At 37.8% G+C, this 17,691-nt stretch overlaps 1 protein-coding gene across 1 annotated transcript; it reads right to left on the bottom strand.

The window, feature by feature from the left end:
• Positions 1 to 3,996: 3,996 nt before the first annotated feature.
• LOC140332408 (keratin, type I cuticular Ha6-like) lies at positions 3,997 to 16,031 on the bottom strand. The gene is made up of 8 exons (XM_072413676.1): positions 15,864 to 16,031; positions 14,234 to 14,316; positions 9,658 to 9,814; positions 8,373 to 8,534; positions 7,356 to 7,481; positions 6,079 to 6,299; positions 4,407 to 4,431; positions 3,997 to 4,044 (listed from the first exon to the last, which is right to left on the bottom strand). The coding sequence occupies exons 1-8, from the start codon at positions 16,029 to 16,031 to the stop codon at positions 3,997 to 3,999; spliced, it is 990 nt and encodes a 329-aa protein (XP_072269777.1).
• Between the last annotated feature and the right edge of the window lie 1,660 nt (positions 16,032 to 17,691).

Here is a 17,691-nt window from a genome sequence, read left to right as displayed (position 1 = left end):
CCCCGGTCATGTAGTCACTGCGCCTAATTCTTACGGCTACGTGCCTCTCTTGTCTGTGTGTTAAAATCAAAACTAAGGTTTATTTGTTTTGTCACGTAAAGGAAACAGCATATGAGATAAAAATATATATTTAAAAGTTATAAGGAGAATAAATAAAAGCTTCCCTTTTTTTAGCCAGGTGTCGCTAATTATTCACCAATTCTAGGGGGTAAAAATACATATTCAAACTTAAATAAACATCTAAAAATAGTAGTCTGTACTCATGTATAAACTGAGTATAAATCTCTGCTCTGTTGACAGTCTACAGCCATGAAAATATTTTATTTTATAGATTTTCAGTTTCTCCTTTCCCTGGGTGAATTTACGTCCCAGAGAATCCTGACAAATCTAGAGTAATGGGCAGTTTGTACAATGATGTCTGATGGATGATGACAGTAGATATGCTGAGACTTGTGGGCAATGGTGTGTTGCACCATGAGAAAATCTGCTGCCAATTTTGTGCTCCATCAGCTTTCTGATTTTCTTTTAATCAGTTGGTCATCAGTCCCAAAACACAGTAAACACATGTAAAATAATCTGCCTTTGCATGTTTTCCACTTATCACCATAATATATTTATATAAATATTTAATAATATTTACTATATCTCTCCATAACCAATTAGAAATCCAAAATTAGAATGCTAACGAATGCTTTGTTGCAGATTTTCCGTTTTATGCACTTCAAATCTGGTTGTCTTGGATAAGAAGTAAAAATAGGCCCATTCAAAAATTGGCCCTAGAGTTTGGGTTTAGGCAGAGCACCAGTACAAAGAAGGTGTGTGAGCCCTTATACAAAATTCTATACACATGTAAGTGTGTATATTTTTATTTATTTCTAACAATCATAGATTACATGATACATTTAGATAAGAATGTATAGGTGTAAATGTAATAATAAATATATTTACAATAGTAAAAGACTTTATAATAGCATTTATTATGTAATATGTCACTCAAAAGTATTTTGTTATTGTCACGGCCTTCTATTCCTTTGTGATCCTGTACGTGCCATTTTTTGTCTTAGTTTGTAAGGACGTCTCCTTCTCGAGATAATGACATGTTTCGGGATAATGACGTTTCTTCGTATTATGCTCCTTCGGCACTTGTTTAGTTTCTCGACTGTTCACAATGGTTCACTTAGTCCACTTTCCTGAATTTGAGGTGCCTCAGGATACAGTGACTACGTAACGTGATTGTTTGCCAGATGATTACTTTTTTCTCACTGCCCCCCGCCCCCTTCTCCTCCTCACTTCCACCGAGTGGGGAAAACCGTTGTAAACCACATGACTTCTCTCCCAGGTCGTCCTTCATAAATGTCTCGTACATTGTAAACTGTTAACCACTGTCAAGTAGCCTGTGACCCACATGCCTTTTAAATTTTGAAACTAAACAGACTTGCAAAACCTAAAAAAAATACAATACAAATTAAATAAATAAGTGTTCAAATTGTAATAAAAATTTTTGGACAAGTTGTGCTTCATAGGCCCTGGAGCAATGTATCGGCTGCACCTCCCTCTCCTTGGGCCTGGTTTTAGGACTACCTTTTTAAAACAAAGGGATCACTGCTCATTAAAAAAAGAAATTCCATTACAAAGGACATTAAACCTCTATGTGTCCTGTGTCCAAAGGAACCCTTTGGCACTTACTGTGTGGCCCAAAATACCCCTGCAGACAGTATGAATAATCATACTCTGAAGCTGGATCACAGATGTGAAACCATTGATTTGTTAATAGGCTTTGGATGCAATAATCTCTAGAAGTTTTATGGTATGTGTCTTCAGTCTATAAATCATGCCACCAGTCTTAAATAACTCCCAAAGTATGTCAAGCATGTCAGCTTTCTGCAGAAATAAAATCACTAGATATTGTTTGTGGGCATTTATTCATGTCGGGGGCTACAATTAGGGCCCCTATAATAAATCAGTTGATCAACATCAGATAGAGTGATGTTAAACATGCTTGATAGTTATTTTTGCTTTCTTCTGAATCAATTATGTAACTTTATATTTATGGTTTTATCTGGGATATACTAGTTTGTGGTATGTTGATTTTCCTAGTGGTTGAACTTGATGGACTTATGTATTTTTTCAACCTGACTTAGTATGTAAACAAGCTTTTATGTCAGTATGTATAAGTCAGCATAAACAATGTAATACAGCACATTTCTATAAACCTAAACCCTAGAACAGGGGTCAGTAAACTTTTTGGCTACTAGGCCATTTCAGGAGGTCAGGAAGGCACACAAGGCCGGACTCTCCCTTTTCCCGTGCTGAGGGCTCCGCCCCCCATGAGAAACGTCCTTGAAATTAAATCTTTCTCCTCCACAATGCATACGGAGGAGAGGCAATGTCCCCTTACCCCAGCGGCGGAATTGGTAACGCGGGATGCGGTAAATAGGGAAGGAAGGCATAACAAGAAGGCTTAAGGGATGAAGGCCTAAGGGATGCAGGTTGCCGACCCCTGCCCACCAGGATTAGGCTGATCGACCAGGGGGGCGTACACCGAAATGGACTACTGGCTAGGCCGTACCTGGCCTAAAGGCTTTTTGTCAAACTCATTTCATTGGCATAATGTGAGCTGCTGATTTCTGATGCTGCCCCTACCTACTGATGACTAAATGGATGGATAGAAGGGGTGTTTAAAGAAAATATTATATTATAAGGTGGATGTGTTATTCCCCACATATTCTAGATCGGTGACTTAAAGTATTTAAAGTAGACCTACATTAAGAGATGATGAATAATGAAGCTGCCATTGAAGATCATGTTCTATAATATCTAATTTGTTGGTTGTTGTTCTGGTCATGTGTCTTTAATTGCTTCTGAATAACTGAGCCTGAATGAGTACCATTGGGTTCTTCTCTTCTAACTTTAATACTTTTTGAATCCCTGACCCAGATTGTATATATAGATATGACTCCAATAACAGACTTTCAATAACATGTTTTATTTAGGAATTCACATATGCATAGTTACAAATTACATACAGACAAAGAATAGAGGAAACAACAAAACATAATTTAACATAAGGTGCAATAAGTTAATAATAAGGCTCAGATGTCTCAGATGTTACATAGATGTCTATATGCTTGCACATGTGCTTGTTGATTATGTTGATTTGTATAATTTGTTATCATTTTATCAGTGCAGGATAAAATTTGCAATAATTTCCAGACATTTGCATTGCTTTAAATCTGTTCATTTTATTATGCAAAGAACAATTTTGTGTTGTGGAAATCAGAAATTAACGTTGACCAGTTTAATCTAACTTAGTAAATAAGGGTGTGTTTAATATTTGGTGATTATTGATGCTAGCTAAGATCTTGTTCAGCTAAAATGAATGCAAACAAAATATGGGAATAGTATATACTATAAAAAGAATGTTTAAACATATATTTACATTTCTACACTGTTTGTTTAGCCTTGGTTAACGTTGAAGATGATGTACAGTTTTATATTTAGATATGACTTTCCCATCTTGAATGTCCTCTGTAATTGACACAATCTTTAAACCTGTAAAGAGATGGATTTTATTAGTTCACTTTAACAATGGTGATTACCAACATCAGTCCCACATATCCACAAACAAAAGAACACTAGAACAAAAAATTAGACCACCCTGTTATTTTTATGACGGATTCGTTTATTCATACAGACAATTTTTAACCATTACTATTACCATTACCTATAGCCATTATTATTACAATCATTCTTCTGGGACCAAAAAAATATAGTGATAATATAAAGTTTAGGTAGACAGTTAAGTAGTTGTTGCTGGTCTGAGCATGTTAAGTTTCCAACAAATTCATTGAAATTATTTTAGTATTAGGCTACAGCAATGTTCACTCTTCCCTAGCTTACATATCTCTAATAAGGATTGGCCAGATACCAGTGATCAAGACGTTATGGCCATAGCCAATGATCAGGCCACCAAAGTTAGAACTCAGCTAGTCAGGTTTAGCAGTAGTTCCTGCTATCACAAGCAAATAGGAGCTCAGAACGGACCTAATAGAAGAGCATTAAGGAATATGTGTACATAAACAGTTGTTACATTTAAGGTTTAGGTTTAGTATTAGATTTTAAATTAGGTTAGGCTTACTTTTGGATGTGTGGTCTGAACCTGGGTGGTTTGCTTCTCTCAAGCACAAACTATGCCAGCAGTTGGGATGGCATTCGGGGCTCTGTGGTGGTTTACCACTTTTTATATTTGATTTTACATTTCAAATATGATACTTTTTTTATGGATGTGATTAATTACTTTTTATTTCAGTTGCCTCAAGAGCTTGTCTTCAACACTACTACTACTTGCCCCCGAAGGTACTAAGCCAAACCAGATCAATTTGAAACCTAACCTAACGGACACCTACCTCTTCAGTTATAGAGCCAAACAGTCTATCAAACACTAAGAAAGTAAAAGTCATAGGAGAAGTTGATGGATAATTTTAATGTTTTACTTTTATTTCATCTTGTGTATTAGACCAACTCACACATTAACTTGTTTTATTTACCTCTGCTTCCTGTCGACTGGAACTTCGACATACTGAATATTAACAAAAAGAAATAGGTTAGTTCTGCATAAAAAAAGCGAATAACCTAAATACACAATGTTACTTTTTGTCAACTAGTTGTCAATTTATTGAAATTATTTGAAGGCCAAAACCAGAATGCAGTTGTGTTTCCAAAGAGGAATATAAATATTAGGAGCGGGCACAGACAACTAGCTTTTCATACAACAAATTAGTTTACTAGATGATATTTTCTGCAGAGGTCTCTTTTCTGTTAAACGCACTAAGCTGTTTCTAAGTGTCAGCGATGCTAGGGAAGCACATTCACATATTTTAGAGTCTAAAAAAAAACTAATATACAAGTAGTCCCTGGGTTACATACGAGATAGGGACTGTAGGTTTGTTCTTAAATTGAATTTGTATGAAAGTCGGAACAGGTACATTATTTTATTAAATTGAATTAGGACAGATGTTTGTCTCAACATATTATTAGGTACTGTGGGGTCAGTTACTGTATAAAATCCTCACTGTGAGTAAATCACAAACAAAGTAAAAAAAAATCTTTATGGAGCCTAGACATTCATTAATCACCCTGGTGGTATTTCCAAGTGTGTCTCATATGGGTTTTTTCATACCAGGGAGTTTAAAAATCTTACCTGGTTCCCAAGTTCCAGCGGCATCCTCCAGTGGTGCTTCTTCTTCTTCCCCTGGTGATTCCGGACGGGCATCTACCTAACCTGGTGATGCCCAGCCGGCATCTGGGTCCCTGGCGTGTAAAAGCAGGGGATGCGAGGGCGGGCATCTGCTCGCCAGTGTGTGGCTGGAGGGCGGGAATTTGTACCGCTTTTACATTTAAAAATTCTCAGTATTCATACCTCCAGGGAGGGTAACTTCTGGAGCAAGCTGTGCTTTGATATGCAAAAACAAACAACTGCAGAGTTTGTCTTGGTCATTAAAGAGGTACAAGAGGCTGCAGAAAGAGCTCACCCCCCCCCCCCCTAAGATCACCCACAACCTCACCTGTGTTTAGCAAAAGATTTCTTCTGCAAGTCATGCAACCCCCCCTCCACCCCGTTCAGCCTTCGTTCTGCACACAGCGAGCAGGAAATCCCCATTCATAACTAGGAGGCGTCCATATGTTGGCTGTCCTTAACCCCAGGGATTACCTGTATAGTGAATGTCTCTACCAGCCTATCAATCTGCTGGTACTCTACCATCCATCAAGGTTTTCATCATTGCGAATTTTGCACAGCCTGTGCCTTTTTATTGGTGCACTAGTATACAGAGTATTCACAGTCAAATAAATTTAGGTCTGCACACCTAGAACTTACTGCAGAGAAGCTCAACTCTTATCATTGGTTCTAGATGTAATTACAGAGTAGGCAAATTACCTCCTTAGTCTTTTCTCTTCCAGCTTCAAAGTGCTTTTTCTAGTTATGATATTAGATTTTACTTGTGTGTTCTTATATAGCATAAATTGAATTATACCTACAGTAGAAGCCTATCAACGCCATTGGGCCCTGTTCCTACTTACTTTATATCCTCTCCTTCCATAAGTCGTTTGTATGTTGCAATCTCCATCTCTAGACGAGTTTTTACATCGGTAAGGATCTTGTATTCATAGTTCTGGCGTTCCACATCATATCTCATTTGAGCTAAGTCATCTTCTATATTGTTAACCAGTTCTTGTATCTCAGTAAGCTGAAAACTATAACTCTCATCTGTTTCAGCCAGTGTGTGCTCCAGAGCTGATATCTGAAAAAAAGACTAGACTGGAGCAAATTCTTGGATCCTGATGCTTGGAATTTACTACCGATGCAATATTATTCATATAATGTTGTTAACAACATGGGGTAACAGAATGGACCTTTTGAGGTTATGCTTGGCATTCTTGGCCATCTGGGTGGACAATGTGGCCCATATATCTTTGTGCCTGGCATGTTTGGTTAAGAGGATTACCAAGGCTTGGAATAAATAGGGAAGTTGGTATGACTGTCATCAGGCATGGAGACTTGGTGGCCAGTCATAGGGAGTTGATGAATGTAGTAGCAGTAGGTACCGACACATGGTTTTTGGGTTTGCAGGACAGGGTTCAGAGAGCAATGAAGGTGTTCAAGAGTACAAAAGTGTAACGTTTCCTTGTTTTGGCACTGTGGAAGCTGAGATCCTAGAAGGTAGTGTTTTTTGTTGGTGAAAATGTAGCTGGGGATTTTTGGTGTGATGTCCTGCTGTGTTTAAGTTGCAAAGTAAAATGATAGCTGGTGGTCTGTGGATAATTGAAATCAGCTCTGTGGCTGCAATGCAGCTAGGGACCAACTACTATGAATATAACACCTTCTAGGACCTGCAGCCTTAGGGGATTATAATATATATATATATATATATATATATATATATATATATATATATTTTATTTGTTGTTTGTAGCCAGTTTCATTCCAAATACATGGTTGGTTTTTTTCCAAAAATAGGGGCTTGAAGATTGGCTGAACAATAAGGAGGGAAATATAGGAACCTCTTTGCCCTTTTTTGTGCTACTTTCTGATCTTTAAGTTTTCCTTTTTGTTTTGCAAGTGCAACACCCTAAAAAAATGTGATCATATGAGCAAAAAAACCCTAAAAATACATTAAAAACATTAGCTTCATTTGTACAAAATCCGTTTATACATTATATGAAAAAACATTAATGAACAAATGCTGGGAAATCAACACAAAATGAATATGCATGCAGATTTTTTTATAAATATACCCCTTAGGGAATTTAATGTTTTGTTTTATGCCTCTGCATGTGTGTTTATATTGCCAACCTACAGTACTTAGCTGAGTTTGTAGGTCAATCTCCAGATTCTGTATCGTGTGTTGCAAATCGATCGCCTCAGTTTTCACCATCTGAAGCTGCTCGGCTCCCGATATCATCTGTCTGTTTAATTCTTCACTCTGTGATGGCAATGTGATATCTCTGTGATATTGACTGAATCATTGAACCACAACATGGATGTTGATAAGGATATCTAACAATGGTCTGACTTGCTTTATTTGAGTACTTGAGGTGGAAGCTCTAAAAAGGCAAACTGACAATGTCTCTATAATTGCTGGTTTAAGGTGCGTACACACTTCCAATTTTTATCGTTCCAATCGAACGACGAACGATCGATTGGGCAAAAAATTGTTCGTAAAAAAGTAACCAACGACGCCGACGAACGAGGAAACTCGTTGGAAACGAACGACCGGACCGGCGGATCGGATTGGACGACGATCGTTGAACATCGTTCGTGTGTACGGTCGTTCGTTGATCGTCCATGTTCAGAGCATGCGTGATGAACGAACGTCCGTTCACTTTCCTGTCGTGCACATAGTTCCTCTATCGCTCAAACGATCGTATCTATTGTGTGTACAATATCTACGAACGATCGTGTCGTTATCTCTATGTGCAGGATCGGTGCTATACGATCGTTCGTAGATATCGTGCAGGATCGTTCGTCGTTCGTTTTCCAACGATAATAATTGGAAGTGTGTACGTAGCTTAAGTCTATTGGAGGTTCTAAATGGAAAAAAAACAGGGAGATCCTTCCTAATAATCCAGTAAGTGGGGGAGATTTATCAACAAAGAGTTTACAATGCTGGAGAGGAGTCTTGGAGAAAAATACAAATCAAATCTTTTGTTCCCATTTGTATGGGCTCTTTACTTTTTTACACTTGATTATATCAACAAGAGCATTACGGCCTTGAATACTATCCCAAATACACACCATGCCTGATTCTCAAAGCCTTAAAAAACAACTTGTACCAAATGTATTGTTGACTTAAATGAAATAATTTTCATTTTACCTGTGTGATAAACCATTTCTCAATATCATTTAGGTTCCTTTCTATTAAACTTTCATATTCAATTCGCATATTCGACAAAGTTTTCTTGAGGTCCACTGCAGGAGCAACGTCCACCTCCACATGGACTCTGGCTCCTAGCTGTTCTTTGAGGTTTTTCACTTCCTAAAACACAAAACCATTATATATTGGAGATGCTGTTAAAAAATCAGTAAATATATGCAATTTGTATTTGTATTATTACATGTTCATCATTACACAATGCATTTCATAATACTGAATATTTATATTCTTGTGTTTCCATCATCCTTGATGCGTTTCACCCAAAGGCTTCCTCAGAAGGTTATAACTTGTTAATAGCAACAATGTTATTTGTTCTGATGTTCACCTACCCTCAACAATGGCATAGGTGGCAGGAGTTCTTTCCCACTGAACAGAATCCTGCATTGTTTTCATGAGATCAGCCAATATAGCTGGTGGACTTTGACAGTTGTATTACTTAGCTGGATTGGGTGAATAGTAGGGATGAGAGAGCAAATTTATTTAATTCAGTCTCTTGGCGAATTGGGCCATTCTCGCTTACCAAATTTGTAGGCAAGAATGGCCTTTGTAAATTCGGCCGCCGAAACCAAATTTTTGGGGCCTGCAAAGACCAATCGGGGGCTGATTGCTCTTGCAGCCCTTTACTAGTTGTATGTGTTCTTAGATAGAGTTTCTCTATCCAAGAACACAGGAGTCCTGTGTTCCTGGATAGAGAAACTCTATCCAGGAACACATAACTACAGGGCGGCAACAGCAATCAGGGGAGCACAGCAACTCCACTCCCCTGATTGCTGTTGCAGTCATATTAATTAACCTCTAGTGCCCTGGGGATCGCAAACAGGAGGATTCCCAGGGCTGAATGCAGCTTTGGGAATCCTCCTGTTTTAATTTCTTCCAATCTTCCGATTTTGCGAAATTGGTTTGCCAAAAGTTTGAGAAAATTTGTGCGAGACTGCCAGAGGCTCGCTCATCCCTAGTGAATACACAATACCAGATAGGTGGAGTTCCCGTCATTGGCTGTAAACCTCCCCCCCAAGTGGATTGGTTGCTCATGATAACTGAAGCTCTCTCCGCAAATTCTAAATTCGGAGTTTCAGCTTAGAACTAGCAAGTTCAGAATTCTGTAAAACCTGGACCCTCATCCCTAGAATTAATCACAAAGCCCTGGGCAAGTGCAGAATAATATAACCACACCGATATGCTATTTGTCAGAGAATTGTACAATGTATTACACTTAAACTTATACCTCACTGTGGGTGTTTTTCAGAACTATTAGGTCTTCTGTAAGATACTCCAGCCGATATTCTAAATCACATCGCTCCAGCGTCAGTCTGTCCAGACATCTGCGCAAGTCTACTATATCATCTTCTATTGTTTTACACAAACTGAGCTCTATGTGATACCTTAAAAAATGAAGTAAACATAGTTAAAAAAATTCAACTTTAAAATGTGCAAACAATATAGAAGGCATCCTTATGCAACTGGAAGTCCATAAGGAGATTCTGTAGGAGTTATTGTATATATATATCAACTGTTGGGCAATATGTAGTATTGTTCAAGGTATATGACTTGACAAATGCTATAGCTGAAAGCATTTTGTGTGCCCAGTTCCAAAACATTGCATGTCATGTTCACAGACAGACATGCAAAAACCATAAGCAAAAACAAATCTAGTAGTCATTATTGCCTGGCCCTTAATTTAAATCAATATAATAAAAGAGAAAGAGAGGAAGAATACAGCTTTTGAGGCCACAGTGTTGATTGAGAAATAATTTTGTTACACATTTTGCATCTACTGTTCAATCAGGGTATAACACTTTTGAAGTGGGATCTTAGAACAAACTTTACAAAAATATTGAAACAAATCATTAATAGTATTGACATCTGATTGGTCCCAACTCGTTTCGCCAAAGCGGCTTCTTCAGGGGAGGTGGAAAATTAGTTTTAGTTCAATAGAGATGATAGAGATGGGCTCCTAATGTTGGCAAGAGTTGGTAGAAAAACAGAAGTATTTTAAATGTAATGCCTTTAAAACCTAAAACACGTAATTCAGGTGATCTTCCACCTCACTTTGTTGATCGTGCACATGCTGTATTTTAGAAGTGTGCAACTTCTGTAAATAGTAAGTACCTTTTGTGTCTTACCAGTAACCAATAGCAGGTTTGATCCAGTCATGCTATTAGGTACCTATGAAATAATGTACGAAGTTCTTAATTTAGAATTTCACTTCTATATAAAAGGTAAGGGGAAAACGGCCCAATATTTAAATCTTCTGATATCAAGCAACAGTTGGAATTTAGTTCTACTTGCTTTTGTGTTACGTGCCATTATTTTATATCTGAATCTGATTGGATTCTTTTTGCTTTGTTTTGCTTTCCTTTGAGGTTTATAAATCAATTCCAAACATACTTATGGCAATTTCCATCCTATGATCCCTATGAAGTTCCCAAAGATTATACAACTTCACCCAGTAGAACAGATTACAGCATTGTTTACCAGTGTTTATATATGACCAATAAAAAGCCTTGGTAAGTTTTTAATAACAACACAAATATTACACAACATGTAACTGTGTTATTACATAAAATGTATTGCTGATAAATAAGTCTTTAGTGTCCATACAGACACAGCATTTTTTTTTGTACACTGTGACATATTTAATGATCATTTTTACAATTCTCCATAATTTATTGTTCCTTCAATCTCTTTGGAATTTCAATTTTTTGGAAGTTTTCAGATAATAAAAATGGTATTGAATGCCTTACAATATCAACCCTGAACACTGTGACATATGCCACAGTTATGAGCATAGAGTAGAGACTCTATTAAGTCATGCTTTCTTCAGTAAGTAGGAGTTTATGAATATCCTGTTCTTGCCAATTGATAATATTACCATTGGCAAATGTTCAAAGTCCTAAGCCCATGCTCTTAACAATTTTTAGCACATAACAGTCACATCAAAATGTACAGCCATCAAAGCCACTAGACTTTCTGGGCTCCGTTTCCCCAATACCAAAACTTCCATCAATGCAAACATCAAGTTCTTATGATCAGGGCACAGTACAGACGTTTCCTTTGTCCTCCTTCCTCTCTCGAACAGTGATCATGACAGCAAATTTAGGCTTTATTATATACAGCGCATGAGTGGATAACCGTGCTATACCAGGTGACCTTAAAACAAGCAAATTTTAGACAACCACTTACTTTAAACACCTTACCAGACAACATAGCCATAGCATAGACATATAAAGGAACAGCAACAAAAAAATATGTCATCCACTTGCATTCTCCAAATGGAAACCATTTCTCTCCCCGACACGCTGCGTTGGTCTGCATGGAGTCACATTATAGTGATTTGCAAAGAACTGTGAGTGCTGACATTTCTCTCAGATTACGAGAGGCTAACATCAAGGCAGGTTCTGGTATTTATGAAGGCTTTATATACAAATAAAAAAAATCTATTTATTATGTTAAGGATATACACAACTTTAATAAATGTTGTTTCCTTTGATCTACCGAGAGCCAAGCTTTAAGTGTAATCAATAAGGCAGTGTCAACAAAAAGTTTATATTCACAGTTTTAAAACTTCAACTTCATTTTTTCACAAGCCTAAACTTTATACACAATAAATAGTGCTTAACATTGGATGAGACTTTGGCTCCTTGCCTCATTGCCTCATAAGACTTAAGTAACCCTATACTTTTACATTTTGTCCATTGGAATAAAATGTGCCAGTTCCTGGAAAAGGTCCATTATGAAGCCCAGGAAATCTACTATTGTCTTTAATAATCCCCATAGAATGACAATGCTACTATGTTCTGTGTTTTCTAATCTGTCACAAAGGTTGTTTTTTGTGGCATTGCCATTTCTTCTCACAATGTTTAAATACAACTCTGGTGTTATCTATTTAGACCAGAGGTAGGCAAACTATGGCCTTTAGGCTGGATACAGCCTAGCCAGTATTCCAGTTCAGCCTAACACCCCCCTAGGTATTTATTGTTGGATCTGGCCTAATTGAATTGTCACGTTATTGCGAGTTCCCGTGGTAGCATCGAGTTCCTGCACAGTAACCCCAATTACTATGCCTAAAGAGCAGAAGCAACGCGCAGCTACCAGTCTCCGTAAGGTTGTTCTCGAACGTCGCGTCTTCAACCCCAAATGGACTGACGAATTATTCTTCGTCCAACGTGGTAACAAAGCCCTGTGTTTAGTGTGCATCAACCCCAACAGCACTTTCAAATGGTCGAATCTCAATGGGCATTTCAATGCCAAGAAAGCGCACACGTACAGAGACTACACTGTGGATGAGCGGAAGACTGAAGCTGCTCACTTGTAGTCACGGTTGGAAAAAACCTTTCCTTGGACACCTTGTTTCTTCTGGACTAGTGTGCCTTCTTGACCTCCTGAAATGGCCTAGTAGTCCAAAACCCCAACCCCTGATTTAGACCTTCAAAGAGAATGTGCAGATGCCTAAAACTTTGATCTTGCACACATCGTCAGTTGTGTTGTGAGTTTTTGGGAAGTTTTTATTATTTCTTTTCCCATAGTCTCCTGTTTGTGTTTTATAAAGAACAACATAACTGAAAATTATAAGCTTTCAGACTAAAGTTGTATTATAAAACAGAGGCTATAAAAGATAATACAACAGCTGGTGCCTATTCTATTGAATGCTTTAAATAAGTTCTGCAGAAATAATACTTCTCTAGATAACATTGTACAGTGCTGCATATAATACTACTGTTGGAAGTTATTTGCATACCAAGCTTGTTCTTCACAACTGGCAACATTTCCTTCCCAAAAGCACGAAATCCATGGACAACAAAAGTATGGTCTAGGATGTCAATGAATACTTTAAGGTCTCACCATATATTGAAGATGATGTCTACCAAACTGTTGTTCTTCCAAGATAATAATAGCAGGAGGAAAAGAGCAAAGGCAGGAAAACATATAGGTAAGTATGGAAAGTACAAAAAGGTTTCAAAGTTTTGTTTACTAACCAACCTACATGGGGCTTTTACATAAAAAGGGACATTACAAGTCTTACTGCCTTCAGAGCAACTCTGCTTGTATTTTACAAACTGAAAGGTTGCAAAGCTTCCAAGGGATGACAACCAGGACCCAGTTCTCATATGCTGACCAAATCTTACTATGACTTTAGCACATACAGGTCTAGGCACAGGATGCTCCCCTTGGATAAAACAAAGGACTGTATTTACAATATAACCTTTGGTCATTGTAGTAATTCCGTGTGTATTAATCAAAACTCTGAGGTCCATTCCAAGAATTTGAATTCAGTTGAGAGCGTGTATTACTATGCTGTCACATTCATTGATTTAATGTAGAGACCACTGTGCTTGGACATTGAGGACTTCTCTACTGATAGTAGTCCGTCTTTATGTTGCAAAATCAAGTGCTATTGGGTTGCACAAAAGCAGTACCAATGCCTTCAGTACAGAGAGGTATAACTGACACTGAATTTGAAGTGTTGGATGGGATCAATGCTTCCATGGAAGCTGAAGTCTCCACATATTGTTCCAGGGCTTGAAAGCTCTTCACACCTTCACAAAAGGCATCTCTTTTATAGCCATCGCAACCAGTCTGACATCATCACAGCCATTCCACAATAATTTTTATCTGTACCTGCTAGATTCCTGGCTAAGAAACCTAAATAGGATACAGCCCATGAGATACGTTGTTCATTTCAGTTAGGTTCACCACCTAAGACACTTATCTAATTCAACAAACTGCACTTCTGATTCTACATGTTTCAATTTCCCAATGTATCTTCTCTATTGAGAACGTGTACCTTAATATTTCCTTACTTGCTTTGAAGGTCATCTCCTGCAAGACGCGAATTGTCTGTGTTCAAAAGAACTTCAGCGTTTTTCATTCTGACATCAAATATCTGGAAAAGATTGCAAATTTGAGAATTAGGATGGAAAATAATCAATCAAGCCCAGTACCAACACTAACATATATATCATGCTATATTCACATAAACATGGCATGTTTATTAACATTGGGACTTAATGCAATGTGATTACCAACTTTGATCCACCTTCATAAGGCAACTTAGGGTGTGCCTTTTTATTTTAATATCCTGGTTGCAAAATAAATCATTATAGATTTATTTATGAAGTGTTTAAGACCTAATGTAGGATCAGTTTTTGGGTCCCCCATGCAACTACCGGTTATTTAAGCATGCTGATTCCCTGAAATTAACATGACTGCAACAAGGCAGAGTCCCTGCACCCATCTGTGTGACTATTGGAAGGTTCATCTAAAAATAGATAGGCCCATAAGTACTAGAAGGCTTATATAAAAAAGATGCACAGTGTGCACAAATAGTATGTGTTCCCATATACATTTAATTTCAGAGTTCTCTGAGCTTCCATGTATTTTTTCCGGAATTCCTCACACTACCTAAATGGTCAGTGCACATTACCATCATACCTGGAGCAACAGGGAGCAAAAGGAAGATGGACAAGGGCAAGCCAAGATATAAGAATTTTAGTTCTGCCCTGAATTGATCTGCTATACCGTAGAATTAGCTATGTTTAAAGATGGCACTTAAAATAGTTTCATATTACAGCCTCTAGCACTATAGAGACTAGTGAAACATTTAGTAAATTTTAGAGATTTTTTATGTTATTTGCCTGGGATGGTGCCAACTTACCTAAACCATAAACTGTCCAAGTGTTCCTATCTGGTTAAAGAACCTCTGCACTATTATATTTACCAAATGACAAGCACATAGTATAAGTGCCTACCTAAACAAGTTATTCCATTTATTTACAATCAGAAAGACATTTATAATAGTTGTTGGTAAATCTATAGCAGATTGTAGAACAGGATTGTAAAATGTGTAAAAAAGCCTTTGTTCTGACTGCACTCACTAATTTAGATGGCGGTTCAAAAATTAGTAAAATGGTTTTTCAGTAGTAATAATTATGGGTTTCCAGTGGACCTCTGTTTGTATGTAAATTAAGTAAGTTCCCATTTCTGTGGGCATTCCACATTAATAATAAAAATAATTTGAAAAATAGGCACACTGATAATCATACCATTCAATAAAAGTTATATAATTCTGGGTCTGGTGGACATTGAGCCTGGGTTGCATCAGAGCGGGGAGGCTCCAGGCAGAGATCTATTCACGTACTTTCCAGAACAATATGTTTTAACAATTGCTGACATCATTAGTGAGCCGCTGTGTTTTTAAAATGGATGTTGTAAGCGGAGAATGGATGAGCATGAAGTTCCCAGACACCAGTGTCATGGCAAAAGCTTAGGAGTGATGACCTACTCCATTCAATTAAAATCATAATATCCAGATAAATGGTTTCTACTACATTCCTTCAAATATTTGCACTTTGTGTATCTTGTAGAGAAATAAAACTGTAATGTCTATAGGGGGAATTAACCACAGCAAGATAGTAATTTTAGAATTCATACCTCTTTCTGGAGCTCCTCAATGATCATGAAGTATTGGCTGAGGTCAGGAAGTTGTTGTGGAGCATTTTTTTCATACCATTCTTTGATCCTCCTTTCCAGTTGTTGATTTTCTTCCTCCAATGATACCACCCTCTCGAGGTAGATAGCCAATCGGTCATTTAAAGCCATCATTGTCTCCTTTGCATTTGTACCAAACAGTACACCATTCTTCCAGCTGCCATAGGTTTCAAAACTATTGATGTTAACTCCAGAACAATTTTCTATACTTCCTGATCCAAACACACTGTCACCGGTTCTTCGAAGTCTTGATCCACCATAAAAGCCAAGGGACTCTAGGGAACTGTTACTCATTAAAGACAAATGCCTGGAAAGCTTTTTCGATTGACAACCAAATGAAGAGGCCCTCTTAAGAGATCCAGCAGTCGACCAAGCTTTCCTACAATTGTAATTCATAATGAGGAGATTGGTATGTCTAAATAAATGCAAGATGTTGTCTTTGTTATTTTAACTTGGAAAACGAGTGACACTAATTGTTCTTCTTTTATAAGAACTCTTGTGGGTGTCACTGTCAGCTTTTATGAGAATTTTACAGGCGTCTAGGCCTTTGCCAGGCGAATCTCCAGCTTCATCAAAGGTATTTTTGAGAATGATGGCTATTTTGTGTGTGTGAGTATGAACATCAGACAGAAGTACTTGACACACCCTTTGAAACTATGTATTAAACATCAGTTTAGCGTTGTTGACCATAGACAAAAGTATAAATACATCATAAACCTGCCAATGAAAATACCACTGTAATCCACATAAGAGAAAGTATATGGGACAATACTTGCTGCAGATCTTTAGTATATGAGATTTAATAGCACAGGCCAAGTGCAATTGAGAGGATTCCTATTGTATATTATGGTAACTTATCCCTTATAACAGCAGTCACCAACCGGTGGAGAAAATTTTAGTGGTCCGCAGCTCTGGCTGGTGTGCCCCCAAGCGGAGTCAGAAAAAGGACCCCGCTTGGCAGATGAACTGGCTAGAGCCAGGGACCAGGTCCCTGTACAGATCCCAGGCTTAGGGATGTGGGCGGGTTGTGTTTTTTGGACATGCCTAGGTGCAGGCTCAGATCTTCGATGGGAGAGTGGGCGGGTTCAAGCATCATGATGTCACTATGGAGGAGGTTTCTTTGAGTTACACCCGGATCCCCGTGCACGCGCGGTCCGTAACCAGCAATCTTAGTGGTCCGCGGGCCCGAAAAAAGGAGGGATCACTACCATATAATAAAAAGCCTTGCAGTCAATGTCCAATGATGTACATTGACAGTACAATGATAATTGTAGAGATTAAGTATAAATATAGACAGACTAAGAACCAGAAAACCAATAAACAGACAATGACAATAGGTACAGGTAGACAAAATCTGGTAGGTCCATTTGTAACAGCTGAGCTTCTAAAATAGTTAGCAGTAAGGAATTTGTAATATTACCAAGTCTTATTGGGGATATAAAGGGGTTGTCATATTGTTCTTCTGAAAATGAAGTGTACCAGCCAAAAGGAGCATGCCCTTATACATAGTAACTGTCAGATATGTATACGACTCACCATTCATTCTGTGAATGTTTTGGATTCAGAGATTATTGTAATACTGGTGCTCTAGATAAAATTAGCCCAGACTGAGGTGTGGGTTTGGCATAATATGTACGTACAATATATAAAAATAAATATTCCCTGTTTCCCCGATGATAAGACACTGTCTTATTTTTTTTTGAAGGCCAAAATATGCTCTAGGGCTTATTTTCAGGGGGATGCCTTATTTACCCATGAAGAAGACTACAGT

This window comes from Pyxicephalus adspersus, chromosome 6 (genome assembly GCF_032062135.1).
Source record: "Pyxicephalus adspersus chromosome 6, UCB_Pads_2.0, whole genome shotgun sequence".
Taxonomy (NCBI): domain Eukaryota; kingdom Metazoa; phylum Chordata; class Amphibia; order Anura; family Pyxicephalidae; genus Pyxicephalus; species Pyxicephalus adspersus.
This window is presented reverse-complemented; position numbering and strand designations above follow the sequence as displayed.

What these genes read in the sequence shown, in the direction of transcription:
- LOC140332408 (XM_072413676.1), bottom strand. Translation starts at nt 16,031, where the DNA reads ATGGCTTTAAATGACCGATTGGCTATCTACCTCGAGAGGGTGGTATCA. An exon ending in TTGAGGAGCTCCAGAAAGAG is followed by an intron (nt 14,317 to 15,863) that starts GTATGAATTCTA and finishes AATCTTTTCCAG; the next exon opens with ATATTTGATGTCAGAATGAA. An exon ending in TACAAACTCAGCTAAGTACT is followed by an intron (nt 6,300 to 7,355) that starts GTAGGTTGGCAA and finishes TCTTTTTTTCAG; the next exon opens with ATATCAGCTCTGGAGCACAC.